This window comes from Cydia pomonella, unplaced genomic scaffold, assembly GCF_033807575.1.
Source record: "Cydia pomonella isolate Wapato2018A unplaced genomic scaffold, ilCydPomo1 PGA_scaffold_148, whole genome shotgun sequence".
NCBI lineage: Eukaryota > Metazoa > Arthropoda > Insecta > Lepidoptera > Tortricidae > Cydia > Cydia pomonella.
The window spans coordinates 152,769-172,913 of NW_026907791.1; the positions used below are offsets into that span (position 1 = coordinate 152,769).

Sequence of the window (20,145 nt, forward strand, 5' to 3'; positions counted from 1 at the left end):
AATGAATGCAAGAAAAAAGACATATTACACAAATCACATCTTTAATATTAAATCAATGAATGCACATAATGACATAAGAATATCTTATTTTCCTTAAATATTTCTACGTAAAAGCTAAGTAAGTTAATCGAACCACTCTTCAACATTTGGGGAGTTCTCCAGCACATCATTTGATTCACTGTAACAATAAATTATTTCATAGTCAGTTTACAATTTCCAGGCCGCACCAATCAACGAGGTTTTCTTAAAAAATGCAAATATATTCCAGTTAATCCAGCATTGATGATTCATTTGAAGACAAGTTACATTTCCCGAAAGTCCAATCTAATCGATACCTTAAATCGGATTACTAAGGTTGAAATTCTATTGGCGCGTATGTAGTCGATAAATCGTACCTTGCCTAGAAAAGGGTTTTCGTGGTACAGATTATAAAAATGATGAATCAGTAAACAATTACAAATTCAGCATTTTATTCATCCTCGAATCTCTCACTACGGTCAGGATGCTGCTTAACCCTTTGCACCAATCCAGGTGTTCCAAAAAATCAAATAGTTTAGATTCGGTGATTAATTTGAAGAATAGTAAATTTTGCATTAAGCAAAAGGCATGAGTTCACTCATGACAAGTCGTACCAAATCGAATTTGAAATAGAGGTGTATAATAATAATAAAGACGTTTATTCAAAAAGTTTAAACATATGTACATGATAAAAGTACACAATAATGCTTACAAACTAATTAATTAATTGTATGGTGTATTGTCAAAAAAAACTTTGCAGTGACGTAAATTTACTGCCATCTTTCGACACATAATTAAAACTTTTAGAACGCCATTTGACTTTGATCCTTATCCTTTCACTGATGTGTGTTAAATATCAAAATGCAGCTGCCAGAAGGAGCTTAAATTCTCCATACAATGTATGCCCCTCTACGGCGTCTGCCCCAAAGGCCTCCGGCGATATCAACTTGCCCAGTTGATATCACTGGCTGGCTATGCCCTTGCATCCTCATCTTACCTGTCAAGTGATGGGTCGTTGCTAAACATCTCCGTAGGGACAGTGGGTGGCGCTCGCTCAGGCAACAGTTCCACATAGGACTGCCGCGACTGCAGATGTCGCTCCACCTCCTCGGGGGTCATGTGCCCGTCCCCGGGCGACAGGCCGAAGCCGAGAGCGGGGGACGCCTTTGACAGCATGGCCATGTTGGTTTGGTGCTGAAAAAGTTTTGTTATTTGCAATGTTTTTACAAGAGGTGGCCATGGGAACTCTGTGATGAAACCACGCAATCTAATTGTTTGGTGTTTATGGAATTGCCTCGATGAGTATTTGTTGCCTGTGGTAGGTATAGTATAAGAAATGTTATTTTTGTCAAAAAATTATTACTTGCTGTATTTAAATGGCTTTCTCTCCTCTCAAGGGGAATATTAGCAAATTTTATTGGAATGTTTGAAGGTCTATATTAGAGATACAACGAATATTCGGCCACTTTTCGTATCCGGCCTATTCGGCCGAATAACGAATAGTGGCATAGTATTCGGCCGGATACCGAATAGTACGTTAACACGTAGTTATCGGTAAACGAAGGGTAAAAAAGTACCTAACAAACTACAAGTAATCAATTATTTAGACCAGTAGGTATAATCTTTCAGACTACCTTTATATTAAGGTGGTTCGATTTTCATACAAAAAACAATCGCTATTTATTAATTAATTACACAATATTATTACATAAATAGTTGCGCATCTATCTACTTTCGAATATTCATTTGCGCTAAATTAATAGAAAAACTTTGTTTCATACAGAAATCATGCAATAATCAACGTTATATTTTTATAAATTTTACTCATGTGTGTGTGACAAATGTCGTGTACAAATACATTGCGGCGTTGCCACTCCATGCATCGGCGCGACGTTGCGATGTTTGACGCGTTTTTACTTTTTAGCTGACTCTGTCGACACTGACACTCAGTGTGACCAGGCGTACGATAATTGTCGTACATGTACGATAATTTGGGCCCCGGTATGACGTAATGTTCCAAAGAGCATTATCGTACACTAAAGTACTATAATTTCAGCCCTTGGATGATGCCACCTTTAAAGTCTAGTAATTTGAAGCAAAATATGACACTTTCTCTCAGAAATAGGCTAAAATTAGTATCTTTTGGGTGTTCGGCTCCTTGGTGTAAGTTTAAAGTTTAAAATGTCACAATTTCCTGTATACCGTTTGAGTCTATCCCAAAAATACACAAACATAAACAGATTTTTGGCGCAATTTAGACGAAAAAAGAAAAAAAAGACAATCTTTTTTTTATTATTAATTGGAAGTTTAAGGTTACTTTGCAAGACATTTTTAGGGGCTGCCTTTTTGATTGGCGTACGATATTTTTTTCAACGGTACAATAATATTGACACTCAAGTACGATAATTCTCTTCCGCTCACCTGGCAACACTGCTGAAACTTGACAGGACCTGGGGGCCTACCGCGAAAACCTAAATTCGCAAATTGTGGGGATCTTTCTCTTTTACTCTCACTAAGACGTAATTAGAGTGACAGAGAAAAATGCCCGAAATTGACGAATTTCGATTTTCCCGGTAGCCGCCCTGGTGCTTGAGGTACTTGATAGAAAACAAAGCTGCCGCATGTTCTGAATTGTGATTTTATGTGTTTTTGGATTGAAAATGATAGCAACGTCTAAATCAAGTTACAAAAATCATCGATATTCTGGTCCGCGAAAAACCAGGAAAAGTGTAACTGTAATTGGAGTCTACAAAAATGACCAATTCATAGAAAATATGACCTAGAAACTAGTTCACTTTTATAAAACTCAATTTTGCCCGAGATTGTACTTAGGCGAATACCTAAGGGAGCTAAGTGTATTGATCTTGAATAATTAGTTGGCTAATACATATATGACTCCAACATGATATGGACATTTACATCATAACTATTATACCTAGTTGGTTACTAAGTTCTGTTACTCGATTTCTTTCTTTCTTCCTAGCGTTGTCCCAGCATATTGCCACGGCTCGATGGAGCTTGGGGTCCGCTTTGACAACTAATCCCAAGATTTGGCGTAGGCACTAGTTTTTACGAAAGCCACTGCCATCTGACCTTCCAACCCAGAGGGTAAAACTAAGCCTTGTTGGGATTAGTCCAGTTTCCTCACGATGTTTTCCTTCACCGAAAAGCGACTGGTAAATATGAAATGATATCTGTTCTGAAGTTCTGGTACTCGATTTGCAACCTCTTTATTTCCGTTAAAACAAATGCTACCGAAAAAATAAAAATAGACATAATATGGTGGATTTGTGTGCTATAATTATATACCACACATAACGCTTATCTCGTCGTATCTATAATGAATTGGGGCCTAAAAGAGAATCGTATTCCAATTTTTTGAAACGCTTGTATTACTTTCTGTATTAACTAAAAGTTGCCTTAAAATTCAGCTTTTATACTAAAAACGGCTTTAAATATGTTAAATTAACAAAATATATTTTGACAGATGCTTTCGCGCCCAAAACGCTCTTTGAAAATTGTGTGACGTCACAGTTTATGGTTTGACACATAACTACATACACACGTAGAAGATACGAACTGTCAACTGATATTTGTCATTTGTTGTTAATCCCCTAACTGTCAACAGTGTCAATCCGAGAGTTGTGACGTCATCAGAATCTTCAATGACGTTTCGAGTTTGGTCACGTGACGTGTGCCAAAAGATATTTTAAATTCAATATTTACAAAAATATGGTCATTACAGGTCCCCTAAAAGTAGTTTAACATGTTCTTATAATCCAAAAGAATTTTTTGGGATACAATTATGCCCTAAGATTTGTAGATGGAAACAACCCTATTGCGTTGCACAAATGTGGGCACCCGCCAAACATGATTTTGAGTGTGTCATACTCAGGGCTAACACAGATTCATTTCTGTGAAAAAGGTGTGAAAACCGGAAACTGGAAACCGTTCTCGAACCAATAGTGAAGCCCTTAAGCCACACCCTATTTCAAAACCAGCCATGGATCTTTGAACAGGACTCAGCTCCTGCACATAAGGCAAAAACAACTCAAGCCTGGTCTCGAAGGAACAAAATTGACTTTATTGCCCACGAAGACTGGCCGTCCTCCAGCCCGGACCTTAACCCCCTGGATTATGCCATATAGCAGGTTATTGAGGAGAAAGCCTGTGCTAAACCCCACACAAATCTTAACTCCCTCAAGCGGGCCATAGTTAAGACAGTGACGGAATTAGACATGACAATCGTGCGTGCCGCTATTGATGACTGGCCTCGTGGTTTGAGGGCCTGTGTCAAAGCCAGAGGAGGCGATTTTGAATGATATTGTCATATGTAATTCCTGATTTTGTGTACTTCATTTTAATATATACTTTATTAAACTTTCGTTGGTATATTTTATGTAGATAAAGATTATTGAAGTAACAGAATTTAATAACCAACTAGGTAGAAAACAATGCAATACATAAACACATAAATTGGATATGATGTGATCCGTTGAATGAAATTGTCAATAAATAAAATAAATAAATAATTTTCTATCTCTAAGCATTGTGTGAAACTTCTAGTTGTGACAAAATATCGGGAAATCAATAATATAAACAAACATGGTAAATATCTTATTTCTTTTAATAATGGTTATAAATAGAAGGCCATGCAATTTTGTAACTCACTGTAATTTAATTAAATGTATCGTAAAAAAAATGTTTTAATTCTACTGTAAAATAGTACCTACTTTTTTAAAGGCTGGGCAGTAAGGGATTGCTTTAATTTTAGAACAAAACAGCGTTTTTTTTTTGAAAAAAATACCGGAAAATCTGACTTACAAATTTGGACTTTCTTAGGTTCATTCTACTTAGACTCTTCTCCACCCTAGCATTAAAGAAAGATATCCTAAAATATCCATACCATTACGTCACATTTTAGTGTGAAAGAAATTTCAATGTAAAACTAAAATTTCAATACAAATTTTCGGGTTTTTTTAACACGAGGATTGATTATGCTAGTGATTCTGAGTTGGAAGAACCCAAAAATATCATGATGTGTGAGAATCAGATTTTTAATATTTTTATGGAAAACGCTCATATTTCTCATAAAATAATTTATTAATAATAGGTACCTACTTGATAATACTGATAACAAAAAAAAAAATTACGAGTCTCGAACCCACATCCTCTTGCATGTATTTCCACGTACATACCGCAACGCTATTGAAGCCTACTCACGCTGTGCCAAATTGTCTACTACAAGGATCCCAGTAAGACTGTTTGAATGTGTGAGTGACACTTAGAAATAGAGTCAAGAAACATTCTGTCGACATTAAGGGGTAGTTTTTGTACAATGAAGTGTTCAATGTTTGTTGTAATAGTTCAATATTTATTTAATGATTGCGCTAAACATAATTTACAGTATAGAAATACCAAGACTACTCCACAAAAAAATTAAAACTCAAAATTTGCAATTGTGGCGCCATCTAGTGAGGTTTAAGCTTTGGGTAACCTAATCGAACCACCTTAAGAGCCCATCAACGTACTCACTAGCGCCACTGCTAAAAGTGCTAAATAATTGTGATTATTTAAATTTAACGATACATATTTAAAAAAGGGGGACGCTACGTACTGTATTTTGTATTTAAGTTCCTTTTGAATACATCATAATAGTTTTTACGTTGCTGGATTCGTCAATCTAGTCGTCCAAAGTTAAAACGGCCGTTTTCGTTTTGAGTTCATAGATCTACTAGTTTGATGTATTCAAAAGGTACTTAAATACAAAACACAGTACGTAGCGGCCCCCTTTTTAGGGTTCCGTAGCCAAATGGCAAAAAACGGAACCCTTATAGATTCGTCATGTCCGTCTGTCTGTCCGATTATGTCACCGCCACTTTTTTCCGAAACTATAAGAGCTATACTGTTCAAACTTTACCAAAAGTAGATGTATTCTATGAACCGCATTAGGATTTTTACACAAAAATAGAAAAAAAAACAATAAATTTTGGGGGTTCCCCATACTTCGAACTGAAACTCAAAAAAAAACTTTTTTCATCAAACCCATACGTGTGGGGTATCTATGGATAGGTCTTTAAAAATGATATTAAGGTTTCTAATATAAATTTTTTCTAAAATGAATAGTTTGCGCGAGAGACACTTCCAAAGTGAAAAAAACTGTGTCCCCCCCCCCCCTGTAACTTCTAAAATAACAGAATGAAAAATCTAAAAAAAATATATGATATACATTACCATGCAAACTTCCACCGAAAATTGGTTAGAAGGAGATCTAGTAAGTAGTCTTCATGGGCGAGTCAGACTCGCACTTGGCCGCTTTTTTAAATATCTATAGTTAAATTTAAACAATCACAATTATTTTCAAGTGGCGCTAGTGAGCACGTTGATGGGCTCTTAATAAATAGTACAAAAACATGAGAAAAATTATACAAAATATTTTTTTTTACATACACGACGAAAACTAACGCACCGCAATTCAATACGCACTGCGTGCAGAATAAGCGCAAATAGCTTCTATCAAAAACTGCCTGCAGCGGCTGCAGCGAGAAATAAGTTGCAACGTGCATAGCGCACGCACGCGCGCATTTAAATTTAGTTAATTTTAGGTAGAACTTCTAGCCGAATATTCTGCCGAGGGTTCCAACGGATATTCGGCCAAGCCACTATACGTTGCATCTCTAGTCTATTATACTGTAATGTAACAGTGCGCTTACGTTAACTCTGGGTAGGTAACCTACGAACCGAGGTTCGAACAATTGACCTCCGCTTTGGAATTCGCACATTTTACACCATCTCTTAACTTCACCTACCTAAAATACAATTGTATCCATATCACAAAAAATTAATTTCTTGTTTACCAACTTGTACTTGATCAGTTGTGTGTATATCAGCAAATATATAAACCATATACATTCGCCGTTTTGTTATAACCCAGGGCTGATTTAAAAAACGATGGAAAGTAGGAATAGCTGCATTAAATCTGCAGGAAAGTGACCTATATTTTGTATACTTACAAGATGTGTAGTATTAGGAGGCTTTTTAGGAACCACAGCTCTTTTTCTTTTCACTGGGTTGGCATTTTTGTTTGGTGTAGCAGCAGCAGACACAGTTTGGTGGGCAGCACTCGCTTCAATTTTCTTTCTGGAAGACATTTAGAGAGTGAGCATTAGATTTAAGTATGTTTTCATACATGTCATATTGAGTATGGATTAAACGAAGGCCATAGGCTACTGTCGTCAAGCTCACCATACTTATTAACCTATCTAATCTAATGCTTTTACGGATACTGGAAAGCGATATGTAAATGTACTACATACCCATACGAGGCCTGGACGTTAGTGAGATGACGATATGAGTTGTGCTGTGTCCGACTTTATTACCTACTTATAACATGAGTTTCACATGATTATCCACCTGGTTCCTTGAGCTTAATAGTCGCCTCCAAATCTCCCCTTATAGCGACCCCATTCCTCACACAAAGTTTACCTTAAGTTCATATTAGCCTCACTGGATCACTGTTCACTCTGAGTACTGATAACGTTGGTCACAATCTACAAGAGACACATCATTATTCTAACAACACCATAAGAATGTCCTTGACTTGATCTTAAAGCAAATATCACTCCCCAAGATTATCAAGCAGATTTGTTCGCACACAACCTCCTTTTTCCTACTGTCATTCTCATCTACCCTCTCAACTTCAGTCAAAAAATCCCAATAACCTAGAAGTGGTTATTTAACTTAAACGACAAACGTGACTACTAGCGCCATCTACTCCATGACGTTGGCAAATATTAACCAGTTCGCAATACGTTCGCGACAGCTACCACATAAGAGAAAACTATCAATGGGGTTGATAACAAGAAGTAACAGAAGTTTTTATAGGTGGCACATAGATTTTAGCCGTCTCTAGTTTTGTTCTATGGATGTAGCAGAGGACATGAAATTTATCAAAGGATCATAAAGGATTTCTCTGTATGCACCGGATTCCTCTCATACTGGTGGGACCATGCATGGTTTCAAAAGGGATTTTCCATCATCAGTGTGTGCTGCACTAAGGAAATTCTCCTCGCTGATCTCTGCTACCATCTGCCGGTTTGCACAGGCCTTAAGTGTAGTTTAGTAGGGTTGCATGGAGCAGGGTTGCCAGAGACAGGAACGAATGGAGAAGGCTGGAGGAGGCCTATACCGACTGGCAAGCGGGCACCCAATATATTTAACAACACATCAGTGAAGAAACAAATAAACAGCATTTGGGTGCCATGACAAAAACACTATAATATAAAAAATATAAATAAATATATAATATAATAAGTGTAGTTTACACTCCTTACCTTTTCAAAGTATCCACACGGTTGTAGTCTGTGTCATCAGAAGATTCGGTTTCGTCACTCTCTGAGGTGCTGCTATCAGGCTTCTCGTACTGCAGTAGCCTATCAAGGAGGAAGCTGCGATCGCGGGATACCTTAAGGAGTCTCTTCTGGCTGCATCTCAGAGCATCTTGGAAGCACTCATTTTCCTGTAGAGGGAGAATCTTAAATTATTATCAAAATGTTGTTAATGTTGGAAAACATACTTAAAAAGAGTTACCCATTATGACATGATAAATTGTTATTTTTATGCTTTCTCCAACTTTTTACTTAATCTGCTTGAATTTGCAGTGCCACATACCATTAGCACCAGCTGAGGTCGTCAAAAGCCTCTCTGTCCTTAATATCAACAATACTAGTTTATCAATACAAGAGGTACCTATAGAGCTCACATAAATAAGATATTTCAGCTTTTTCTTAAGTGTAAGGTAGTGTGACTTGTAGTTAGTCTCTGGCTCGGGTTCGCTGCTGCTATCGCTGGAGTAGTCTTCGCGCGGCGGCGGCTGCGGCTCTGCGGGCACGTTGTTGCTCATGCTGGCAGCTTCGCTCGCCTGCATGTTGGCTATAGAGCGGCAATACCACCCGTCCAACATTTTCTACAAAATATTATTAGTTCAATGTCATGCCTCAAATTAACACTATTAGACTGAGAGCTGCTGCTTCTACTTCCATCGACAAACAGCTAATAGACAGCCGTATTTATTAACAAAGATAATATGGCAAATAGCAAACTAATTCGAAGGGTTTTGTTGCTCTCAAAATGGTAAGCCTTTTTCTATATTATGTCAACTATTTCTTCCTCAGTATTTAAGGAAGAATCGATATAAGTTTAAAAGAAATTTTATTACGAAAGTATAGTAGTACCTTAGTATAGTTTTCTGACGCCAGCCTGTTAGTTTTCCACAACTAGCTCAGCAAAATACCTATTATTTTACTAAGAAACGTGTTACTTATTTCGATTTATCAGGTTTCAGGTTTCATAAGCATAATCAAAACTTAAACTTAAACAAAAATAGTAACCTCAATGTTTGACAACGAACATGACAGTTGTGACAGATGCAGTCAATAAATGAGAATATAAAAAAGTACGTTCCAAAACATATCGATTGTACATTAGAAGTGCGTGACGAGCCATACCAATTTTATTATAGTCTGGCAAACACACCTTGTCAGTCAATTAGATCCAGGAAAACTATACTCATCCTTTTCTTTTGATTGCTAGTAGTAGCGTAAGACAAAGACAGTATGAATTCTCTGTCTATGCCTGAAATGAGACAGGCCTGGACCAAACTATAATATACTTTTATTTCATTCTAAAGGACAAGTCATGGACAAGTGCATCTTGTACTTTGATTGTCGAATCGAAGCTAAATTTTATTGTTACATGAGTAGACCCCTTTTAGACATATCGCTATAGAGTCAGGAGCAAAGAAGTTAGGAGTAGACCAAGATAAGTTGGCAGCAAGTTTGGCACCCTGTAGCCCAGAGAGTCCATGTGTTATTTTAAACGTAAAACTTCCATGAAATTATGACGTTTACTTAACACTTGCACAGACTGGGCTATCTAAATCGCTACCAACTTATCTTACTTACTTAAAGGCAGGAAATACATAAATGTATCTCATTTGCATGTGTACGATTATGCATGTGTACGTCTCTTTCATTTATGTTTATATTCACCATCTATTCTACCTCTATCCATGGTCATTGATTTAAAAATTGAAATAATTTTCCGGAAGATGTCGCTTCAAGCGCTGAAACAGAATACTCATTTCGACATAAAAAGGTATGCTGAAATACTCACATCCATTGCCTGCTTGAACCTTGTTAATTCTGTTTGGGGATTTGACTTTTGCGCAATGTATTACTTATAATTTAGTTATGTTTATTTATACGCTAAAACTCTTGATATCGCAGTAAGGTGGTATTATTCGTCTGAATTAAATGAGTCGGTTTCTGATTGGATTTACTTTTTGGTGAATACCAATTGGAATTTAGCTTCGTTTCAGGGAGCACATTATACTGTCAGTCGAAATTGAACCCTAATTGTACCGCATGTGCTGCTTCAGCTGAGTGTGGGCCGTGCTTGTCGCGGTCAATCGGTGCCGGATTTGTTCCTCGTGTTGTGATGGCTCTCGGAAGTGAAGTGAATGATGAGAATTCTACAAAAAATACTTCTCAAAAAGTGAAAAACGGTTCGGCTAGCAACAATGTGAAGGACAAGAGTGGTAGCGAGAATGTTATCAAAGGTAAGTTTTAACTTTATATATGTTCATGCATTCAGTTATGTAACATTGAGTATGGTTATTACCAGATTAAATTATTTTAACTATGTTTCCTTAGCTTGAACAAAGTGCAGCCAGTCAAAATTTTAGATCATGTGACGACCAAATTTTGTAGTTCAGTATCATGTGATCAACGTGCTCCCTTGTGCACTTTGCACGCAATTCTCTGATATCTGAAAAACATGCAAGTATATTTTGATCTAGTTTAATGTTTATAACATAGTTAACTCAAAGACAATTTTTTTGCATATGCACATAGTATAGGAGTCCCATGTAATACTTAAGAGAAGTTGTGTAATGATTACATATTCAAGGTAATGTCATTCATTGTCCTATTATTCGATTTTACTACTCTTCTACATTAATAAGCGGAATGCGGGAGATATTTGAGTAAATTCTTATCAAGATTAGTTTGCATGTGGTAACTATTGACATAGGAAGGGCTTATCAAATCAAGCTGAACTGCTTGTCACTTAAGTATATAGTGCAGCAGGCAGTTAATGTGCAATGTTAATACATACACAACAAAATATTATACTTGCCAATGCAGTACTACCATGACCTATTGTGCCCTTCATTTCTAGCTTTGAATCAAATCAATAGTACAATTCTATGTTGCTTGATAAAGATTTTACAGTTTGCTTCTATTCTGCTCCTTTTAAGAGTACAGTAATAGCATTATTAAAGGAAATTAGAATAATATTTTACTAAAATCATAAAAGATTTTGTACTTTATTAAATGAAGTATATTTTATGAGCCTTACAGAAAAGAAATTTTACGGGTGACCAGATATCTGTAATCAAATAAATTTAGACAAATAGACTTAATTCTTTGGAATACTCATATTATACAGAAGATTTGAGAATTATCTATTAGAATTCCTTGCAAATACCTAGCACATAGGTATTTCCTTTAAGAAAACTTTATGGAACTTCCTTAAAGTGAATAACATTAATTAGTGTAAACATCCTATACATAAACCTGTTTTTATGAAATATGTTCCTGTACCCTCTAGCCTCCCAGAAGTTTAAAAAAGGCCTTGATTGCCATCCTTTTTTCATTCAGACAATTTTTTTTTGCCTTAAAGGCTTTCAATTTGATGTTGGCTAGGGAACCTATTAAACTTCCTATTCCTATTAAAATTAAAAGGATAATTTTCTTACATTAATATTTGCTATTATTGTTGATTAACTGGATGATTACCACTGCCATGGATAATCAATAATTGTAGAAGCTTGGCTATTAGTGTGTTTTTTATAATTGTTAAAAGTACAGAAATAATTTATTACACATACAATAATTACATATGAGAAGACAAATTGATAAGAAAAAAACTTAAAATTATATAGTTCTTTTTTTTATTCTATCTATTAGATGATAAACAAAAAGTCAATGTTTCTATTCTGTCTGTTCTTGAGGCTACAGGGTTATCCCATGACACATAATTGTTGTATTAATATCCCCATAAACTGGTTATCTGTGTGAATAACAAGAGATGAGAGTTGTATTCGGAATTAAACCTTTAATCTCCCTAGTATTATATTCCTTGTGGTTATTGATCTTGAAAAACCAATAAACAATGCCGGCTAGAAACGAGTGTTACGGGTTCGAATACCGCCCGGTGACCAACTTTTTTTTTAATATGTTCATGTGTATATATAATTTTTTAATTTTTATTGTTTTAGACAAGTTTAATTTAGTAAAAAAATGTAATTAAGTTTATCATCTATACACCACCATATTACAATAAATAGTTATAACCGAGCGAAGCTCGGTCGCCCAGGGACTATGAGTATAAAAAATAAAAATTCTTATTTTAGAATTCCATCAGCCAAGATCGAAATGATAGTACAAAAATGTATGAATATTCATGTTCTGTCATGATATAAATTCATCATTGTCATAATATTCGTTTTGGCACCATGTGTCATGAACCCAAGATCTTGATACATCACATCATTGCTTCAGGTCAATCTAACTTCTTTTTCTAGCTTTTTGCTTGTGGAATATGGTTTTCTTAGTTTGCTTTGCCATTCATCAGTTAATGTTGTTCTCCCTAATTGCATTAAAAAAATATGTCCCAAATAATGTTCTTCTTACTAATGTGTAATGCTCATTAGGTAATGATGCTTTAAAGACATATGAAGCTTATATTCAAATTAAAGATCATTGTCTTATGATAATATGAAAACATTAAGAATATTTAGAACTTTAAGTTTTTAGATTAGGAACTCCACTTTAATATCTTATTTTACTATTTCTGTTTTTAATTCCATGCAAGTTCACATTTTTCCTACTGCAATGTTGTCAGCATTACTTTTTGCTCTCCTCACTCTTTATAAAGCTGTGTTACTATGCTTAGCATATCTTTACTTTAAAATGGACATTGTTCTTTTACAATATTATATCCGGTTCTTTTTCCTAGTGAATTAGTTATCTTATCTAAGGTTGCAGGGGATATGTAATGTATGTCATCTCACATTACAAAAATAGGCATATATATTAGTTTCGAATTAGAATTGGCCAACTTTTACTTATTTTACTGACTGCTTCAGAAGGAGGGTAATGTTTTTTCTTAAATAACTTTGATACCGTAAAATGTACATTGCTTCAAAATTCTAAATTCCATTTAATTTTGAAAGATTATTATATGTATTGTGTTGTGGTAGGTATCTAGGTATGTTGATATATATGCCGATTTCAAGTAGACCATCACTACTGTCATGTTGTTACACTTAATTATGAAGCTGTGATATAGTTTTCATAATATATATATAAAATACTGTTAGAGCACAATTACCCAGTGGGGAGCAAAGTATGTATATTTTACACACAAGTGAGCCTATAAGGGTTCCATTTTTTCCTTTTTAGGTATGGAACCCTAAAAACGACAGTGTCTTAAGTTAGATTTCTCTCTGTATTTGCCAACTGATGCTAACACCCCAGAGACTACGCTCGAGTTTGGCATTGTAGTTTTTACCTGCTTTAAATGTATTCTTTATTCATTCATAACAATAAAATATTGTGTTGAAAATAGCTTAAAATTAAAAATAAACAGTTCATTACATTGGGTAAGGCTACCTACTGGAAGTGGGTGAAACTTGACTTGCAAAATCGGGATAATGACAATGTAATAATCACAACACTAGTATATAAATTTATTGACCGTTAGTATGCCTTATGTCGTTGCTGTAAAGTGTACAGTCAGGAACTTTAATTGTTGACTGTTGTAATTGTATAATTTTGACATTTGCATTTCTGTATTTTTGACCTGAGTAACTAAATACGGCTTACTTATTGTTGAGCCATATATGGCCTTATTCATAAACGCGTTACTGGCCTGAATTAGCTATGAATCGTTTGTCCTTATCTGTCATTTTGACTTGTGTATTTGTAAGAAAGGGTTAAAACATAATTTAACTACATCAGGTCCGTAAAGTTTTATTTATAGTTTTAAGTTTTATTATGTCATATGGATGTCATAGCGTTAGTGTTGACAACCAAATTAGCTTTAACCGTAGATGGGTCAGCAATTAAAGTCTGTACAAAGACTCAGTTACCTAGGTAGGCGTGTTTGCGATAGTAACTACGAAGTACTATCCAAGTATACTTAAGTATAACACGAGAACGAAACCTGAATACGGTCATGCTTGTATTAAAATTAAAACACGTCCGTAAATAATTAGTTTGACTTTTTTGTGCAGACCACGCTGCTCTAGGCGACGACAAAAAAAAAGATAGAGACAGTAGATGCCCCCCAGGTCTTTCGACACGTGTTTATCATATGTTTGTCAAAGGTATCTTTAGGGCCCGGCATATCACCGGGAGACATGATTGATTACGTATTTAAATTACGTTTCTTGTTTTCGTTGCGCTACGATGGCTGTAGGCCGCAGAATCGTGATAAGAAATGTACAGAACAAGATAATACTAATCATTTATGCGTAAGCGTTTAATTTTCCATTGTATTATTTCTTCTCTTGTTACCTGAATTGTCATGGGAAAGATACAGCCGCCTCGTAGTAAAATAGGTTTCACTTACGGCTAAGCTGTAAATGGGTTAAAATATGAAGAACGCCGAAAATGTATCTTCTTCTTAGTCGTATACTCTTGTCAGAGTAGTCGTGGTCATTGCGGTCGTTGTACGGCTTTTTTCGCTGTTTCCCACCATGCTTCTCTATTTATTGCCTGCCGCGCGCACAGATTCAGAGGTGACCCGGTGAGAGCTTTCACTTGGTCGGTCCATCGCATTGAGGGCCGCAATCTGGGTCTTGTGCCATCCACTCTGCCCTGAACAACCAGCGTCTCCATCGCGTCGTCTTCCCTGCGCGTAACGTGACCGTAGTAGCTAAGGATGCGAGAGTGAACGATTGCCGAAAGTCTTTGTGTAACTTTGAGCTCCTGGAGAATTGATATATTAGTGCGACGCTGAGTCCACGATATCCGCAGCATCCTTCTCCAGCACCACATTTCTAAAGCATCAATGCGATGCGAAGCGAAAATGTATGCAGAAATTATTGATTCAGTTAGTGGTTTGGTTATAAATAAAAACTTCTTACCTTAAATACCTTGTTTTCTAATTTAGTTTTTGTTATCTCTGTCGTGTACATCTTTTTCGTACATTTTATTAAGTAAAGATCTGGAAGATCTACGCCACATTTTTAGGGCATGTTCGTTGTTGTTTTCATTTTTTATTCGTTACCTATTCTTCCAATAGTGCCTCGACCTGCGCATAAGTCACATTAAAGGAAATAATATTTACAGTACATATGGTGCTACTTTGCGGCACTAGTGCGATAATTAGCACATTACGTCACTATGTAAGGCCATATGTACTGTAAAACGTTGTACGAGACATGTGCGATAAAGTAAATTCGCAACTTGTAACTGTAATGTACTATTAGACTCGAGTGCTCAACGATAATCACAATTCACATCGTATTGACTGTGTTACGGTGTAACCATTGTTGGACCCCTGTATCTCGCTTTCATTTTACTAGACCGATTATTACGTGCACTCTTCCGATGTGATGTGAACATGTACTTTATTATTTCATTTTAATTTTAACTACTTCCCGTTATCCGTTTGAATATTAAGCGGGCTGGTTTCACCACCACACGCTACATAATTTGCATAAGAGAATTAATGTGTAGTTGCTATTTAAAGAGCAATATCTATTTATAGTACGATATTTATTTAATTTTTGTAATTATTAGGGTGAACTTGTAAATTGAAATAGTATTAATAGTATTTCGTTTGGACAGTTGTACGTTATGATTTTGACGATCTTACTTTTCCTATTATTATATCATATCTTGTTATATTCTTTTAAAACGATATATTTAATTCCCTATGTAATTCCATGTCATGTAATTCTCTTAGTCAATAGCATGTGCAGTTACATGTACAACGTAAAAAATATTTTTATAAGACGTTGTAGGTTATCGTTTATCGTATGCTTCTGTTTTATTGACCTAATATGTTTGTTTACATAGTATAAACCTATATTATAACAGGGCAGTTTTAAATATTGTGATAGGTACTCCCAAAGACTATATCTGTATGTATGCCGTTCGGTTAGCTTCTAACCTAACACTATTTATTCACTGAGCGTTAGAAAATGTCTCCGTTTCAGCTAGGGTAAAAATTAATTTTTCGTGAAATTTTGTAAGCAGAATCTATAATCAAATAGTTTTTATTGTTGGTTCAGTTTTTGGAAATTTTTAAAAATGTCGTAGTCATACATTTGCCTATTCAGTTTTAAGCTATAATCGCTAGGTCTACAGCTCCTGTGAGCTGCTAGCTCTGTAGCTACTAGTATATTAGTAATAATACAACAGCAGATTGTATCACTGCCAATTTATTTTATGATCAGAAAAACGCATAAAGGCCTCCCCTCCTTAGCGTCCCTAACTCGGAAGGCATAGACAGTCTTGTATTGATTGGCGAAGCCAAGGGGCTCCGGCATAACTGCGGTGGAGTGTTCATCCCTTTCCCTTCTCTATTTCTTTTATACTCAGACGGTTTGTTTTCCCTACAAGATAAACTCGATTTGATTTAACTACTAAATACTTTTATTTAAATATTATTATTAATATATTATTATTGATTTTGATTTGAAACCTTGTATTACTATAATTCTGTCTGTGATTCCAAATTGATTTACACTTTGGTGAATCTGTTTGGAAACGACTTGGAAATATGGTTTAATTGCTTTACAATTAAGATAGAGGTTAATATTTTAATACAGGTTATAGGCATTCTTATCATTAAGCTTATTCCGTCATTTTTATCACATTTCGTGTGCAGGTTTGATTTAACCATCACAATTTAAACATCAGATAAGATTGATATGATTTCTGCCTGCATGATATCCTTATCATATCTTCGGATATAGATCGGTGTAAAAGTACAACGGTGATATACTTAAACCTCATTCTACATCTAGTCGGGTAAAATATATTTTTTTTCTACCTCGTGTTGTCCCCGGCTTTTTGCCAAACGAACCTGTCGTCCGTTCGGCAACCGAGTAACCTAATCCAAAGAATTGGACTCATTTTTAAGAAAGCGACTGCCAAGAATACTAACAGAATACAAGCCTTATTGGGATTAGTTTGACGCAGTAATGAAACGATGTAGTTATCCAAGCTACTTTTGTATATGATTTGGTTGGTAAAATTAAATCACTGTGTTGTAGACTTGCTCTTTTTTGTAAGATTATGAATGTTTGATTTTAAGGAGTTTCTTTCAAATATAAATATCAAATTTTCGTTGTTCTCTATATTTCTACCGAAAGCCACAAAGTTAAATAAATGAACAAGAAACTTTTACTACTTGCGTTATTAGCTCGGGGACGTGTGAACAAATATCTCTTACAGTATAAGTAGGCGTCTATTGAAATTTGTCTTTAGAGTTACTTGCAGCGTATTCAATTTGTATATGAATACTGACCTGTTATATTTGTAAGAATACGTGTCAAGTTACGAAATTCGGCGGTGGTCGTGACTGACCACTTTGAGTTATTAAACTGTCGTCGGCGTCTAAAATCTGAAGCTCTCTAACGCATGTAGGTCATTGTAGGTATATGTAAATCAAACCAATACAGACCCAAAAATAATGCTGAATTACTTTAAATCGGAACACCCTTGAATACCATTAATTGGCTCATGATTAGGTGTCCGTCGAATAGTGATCGGACGTTGGCATCGGTCCGCTTGTTACCCGCCCAATTGTATCAACCACCTTCACGAAGCGTTTTGTCGCGGCTCTGAGCACAACCCTTGTATATCTTGATCTCGGAATCGTTGACATACACGTGTTTATACCTACACTTATACTGGTGTGCCCGAGATATTCCGCAAGCAAAACATTGTGAATAGCATTCCTGTAACTATGAACCCATTGATACATGCATGCGTGCATATATAATAGTCCAAGGCGAGTTATTAGTCGCTCTATTTCTGTTCTTCTGAAGCACTTAGTTCGCACACGGTTCATAAATTATCTTGCTTACTATTCGTCAACTCTGACAGAGTTATAATTTGAAATAAATGACAGCTGATCGTACACATTTTAGTCTCAATATACTGGGGAAGTACCTCCACCTTAAAGAAAACCGCACCCAAATAACACTAGACCCTACTCATAGTGCTCAACAGGGGGGGGGGATTCTAGCGTCGGCAACGCGCATGTAACTAGAGTTGCAGGCTACGGATACTGCTTATCATCAGGTGGGCCGTATGCTTGTTTACAACCGACGTAGTATTAAAAAAAACTTAGGTAGATACATTTTCTTGACCAATAATTACTGCGAAAACATTTTCTATTCTTAGGATTTTTCAGAGCGAGTCAAGATACAATTTGGTTTGGTCTGGTAAACTATAAAAGCGGAGTGGCTCCAGGCCGTTCAGTCGGGTTCAGCTTGTTGATTTTAATTTAGAATAGCCGGAAATACAGCGTGGTTACGAAAATGGACGCTGGGTCATTGTATTTTACGGACTCGTCTATCACGGCGACAAAATGATCTCGAAATTTGTTAAACTCTAGTCTTATATTATTAATCACCAATTACAATACTTCTGAAGTCGGTTCTAACAACCAAGCTGTGAGTTGAATGCTGATTACGGTGCATAAATACTAGTGTACTGATATAAATGTAATATGTAGGTACTTGACATAGCAGACTTGCGTTTAGTTGGCTTTTGATGTTTTTTGTTTGTTCGAGTGCTTGAACTCTCGATTGAAAATATAACCTTGGTTTAATTCTAATGTTGGCTCGGCTCTGCGATAGCAAAAAATAAAGTGTAATTTCCCTCCGCCTTGATACCTGTCAGGAATTTTCCGAATTTTACTTTTAGTAGCTACCTACTAAATATATATATCTGAAATAGACTTATCGCATTCTTCGACCTTACGCAGAAACACTCCATGAGCTAATCTACATCGATCACACATATCTGCCAACTCTGATTGGTACTTGGTACCAAGTCTCAGCGTGCAAAACTATTCAAATCCCAAGTTGGTATCCTGGCAACCGTTTATAAATAGTACTTTTAGTAGTCGGAATTGTAGGTAAATAAGTTTCATTTTGGTACAAGCTTTTATCGCTGACTGTACTTTTATTTCCACAGGCATCTAATACTCATCGAGACAATTCTAACAGCCTCAAACACAATTAGCTTGCGTAGTTTTATCACAGAGTTCCCATGGCCACCTCCTGTCTCCATCGTCAGATCAGCTCCATGTCATCTTAATATTGCATTGTCATCCGATTTACATATGAATGCAAAATTTCAGCTCTATCGGAAATCGGGAAATGGATTAAATTTAGCTTCTAAGATTTGACCCACACTAACAAAATATTATAACTTAATAATGGGCAAGTTAAATAAAAGCGCGTAAAAATGATAACGAGACTATTATCTACTCACTCCTATTGAAAATTGCATATGACCATCCCATTTTAAATTGCGTTCAATTGTGTAACCAAGTACATTCTCCACTATTTATGTTAAATGTAAAAAATATACATATGAGAAATCGAGAAGGAAACAAACATAACTTTAATGTCCCAGTTCTTGAAAGTGTCCCAATAGTCTCCACTTTCAATTTTATTCCTATCATTAGAGGTGACAAACAGGTTGTCAGCAACTATAGTTCTTGACATCCAGGCCACGATGACGCCCGGGTTTGTCAAATCTAACCCTTAATTACATGCCATACGAGTCAAGCCACGCGTCTTCGTGAATGACACGATCTATATTAGAACTACGTAAAATATATTACCCTTGATTGCGTATGTACACACCTTTGCTAACATTTACATTGAGTCGTATGACTTACATTGAATGAGGCGATGCAGTTTGCATGACCTATTATTGATCCTGCCCGTTGTAATCATTATGTTATGTCGTTATGTGCCATACCAAACGACTAGCACTATGCATTCTGTTACGATTTATTATCGTATGA

General features: G+C 35.9%; 2 protein-coding genes across 2 annotated transcripts in view; one reads left to right on the forward strand and one right to left on the reverse strand.

Moving 5' to 3' along the window:
* Positions 1–24: 24 nt before the first annotated feature.
* LOC133533285 (INO80 complex subunit E-like) lies at positions 25–9,433 on the reverse strand. Its single transcript, XM_061872247.1, has 6 exons — positions 9,252–9,433; positions 8,780–8,983; positions 8,352–8,536; positions 7,032–7,158; positions 1,016–1,212; positions 25–178 (listed from the first exon to the last, which is right to left on the reverse strand). The coding sequence occupies exons 2-6, from the start codon at positions 8,978–8,980 to the stop codon at positions 124–126; spliced, it is 765 nt and encodes a 254-aa protein (XP_061728231.1). The 5' UTR covers positions 8,981–8,983; positions 9,252–9,433; the 3' UTR covers positions 25–123.
* An 847-nt stretch (positions 9,434–10,280) lies between these two features.
* The window catches only part of LOC133533292 (clustered mitochondria protein homolog), a 47,104-nt gene continuing 37,239 nt past the window's right edge, over positions 10,281–20,145 (forward strand). Inside the window, exon 1 of the mRNA XM_061872257.1 lies at positions 10,281–10,636. Within this exon, the coding sequence (XP_061728241.1) occupies positions 10,516–10,636 (121 nt within the window). The 5' untranslated portion in view covers positions 10,281–10,515. The remainder of the gene's footprint in view (positions 10,637–20,145) is intronic.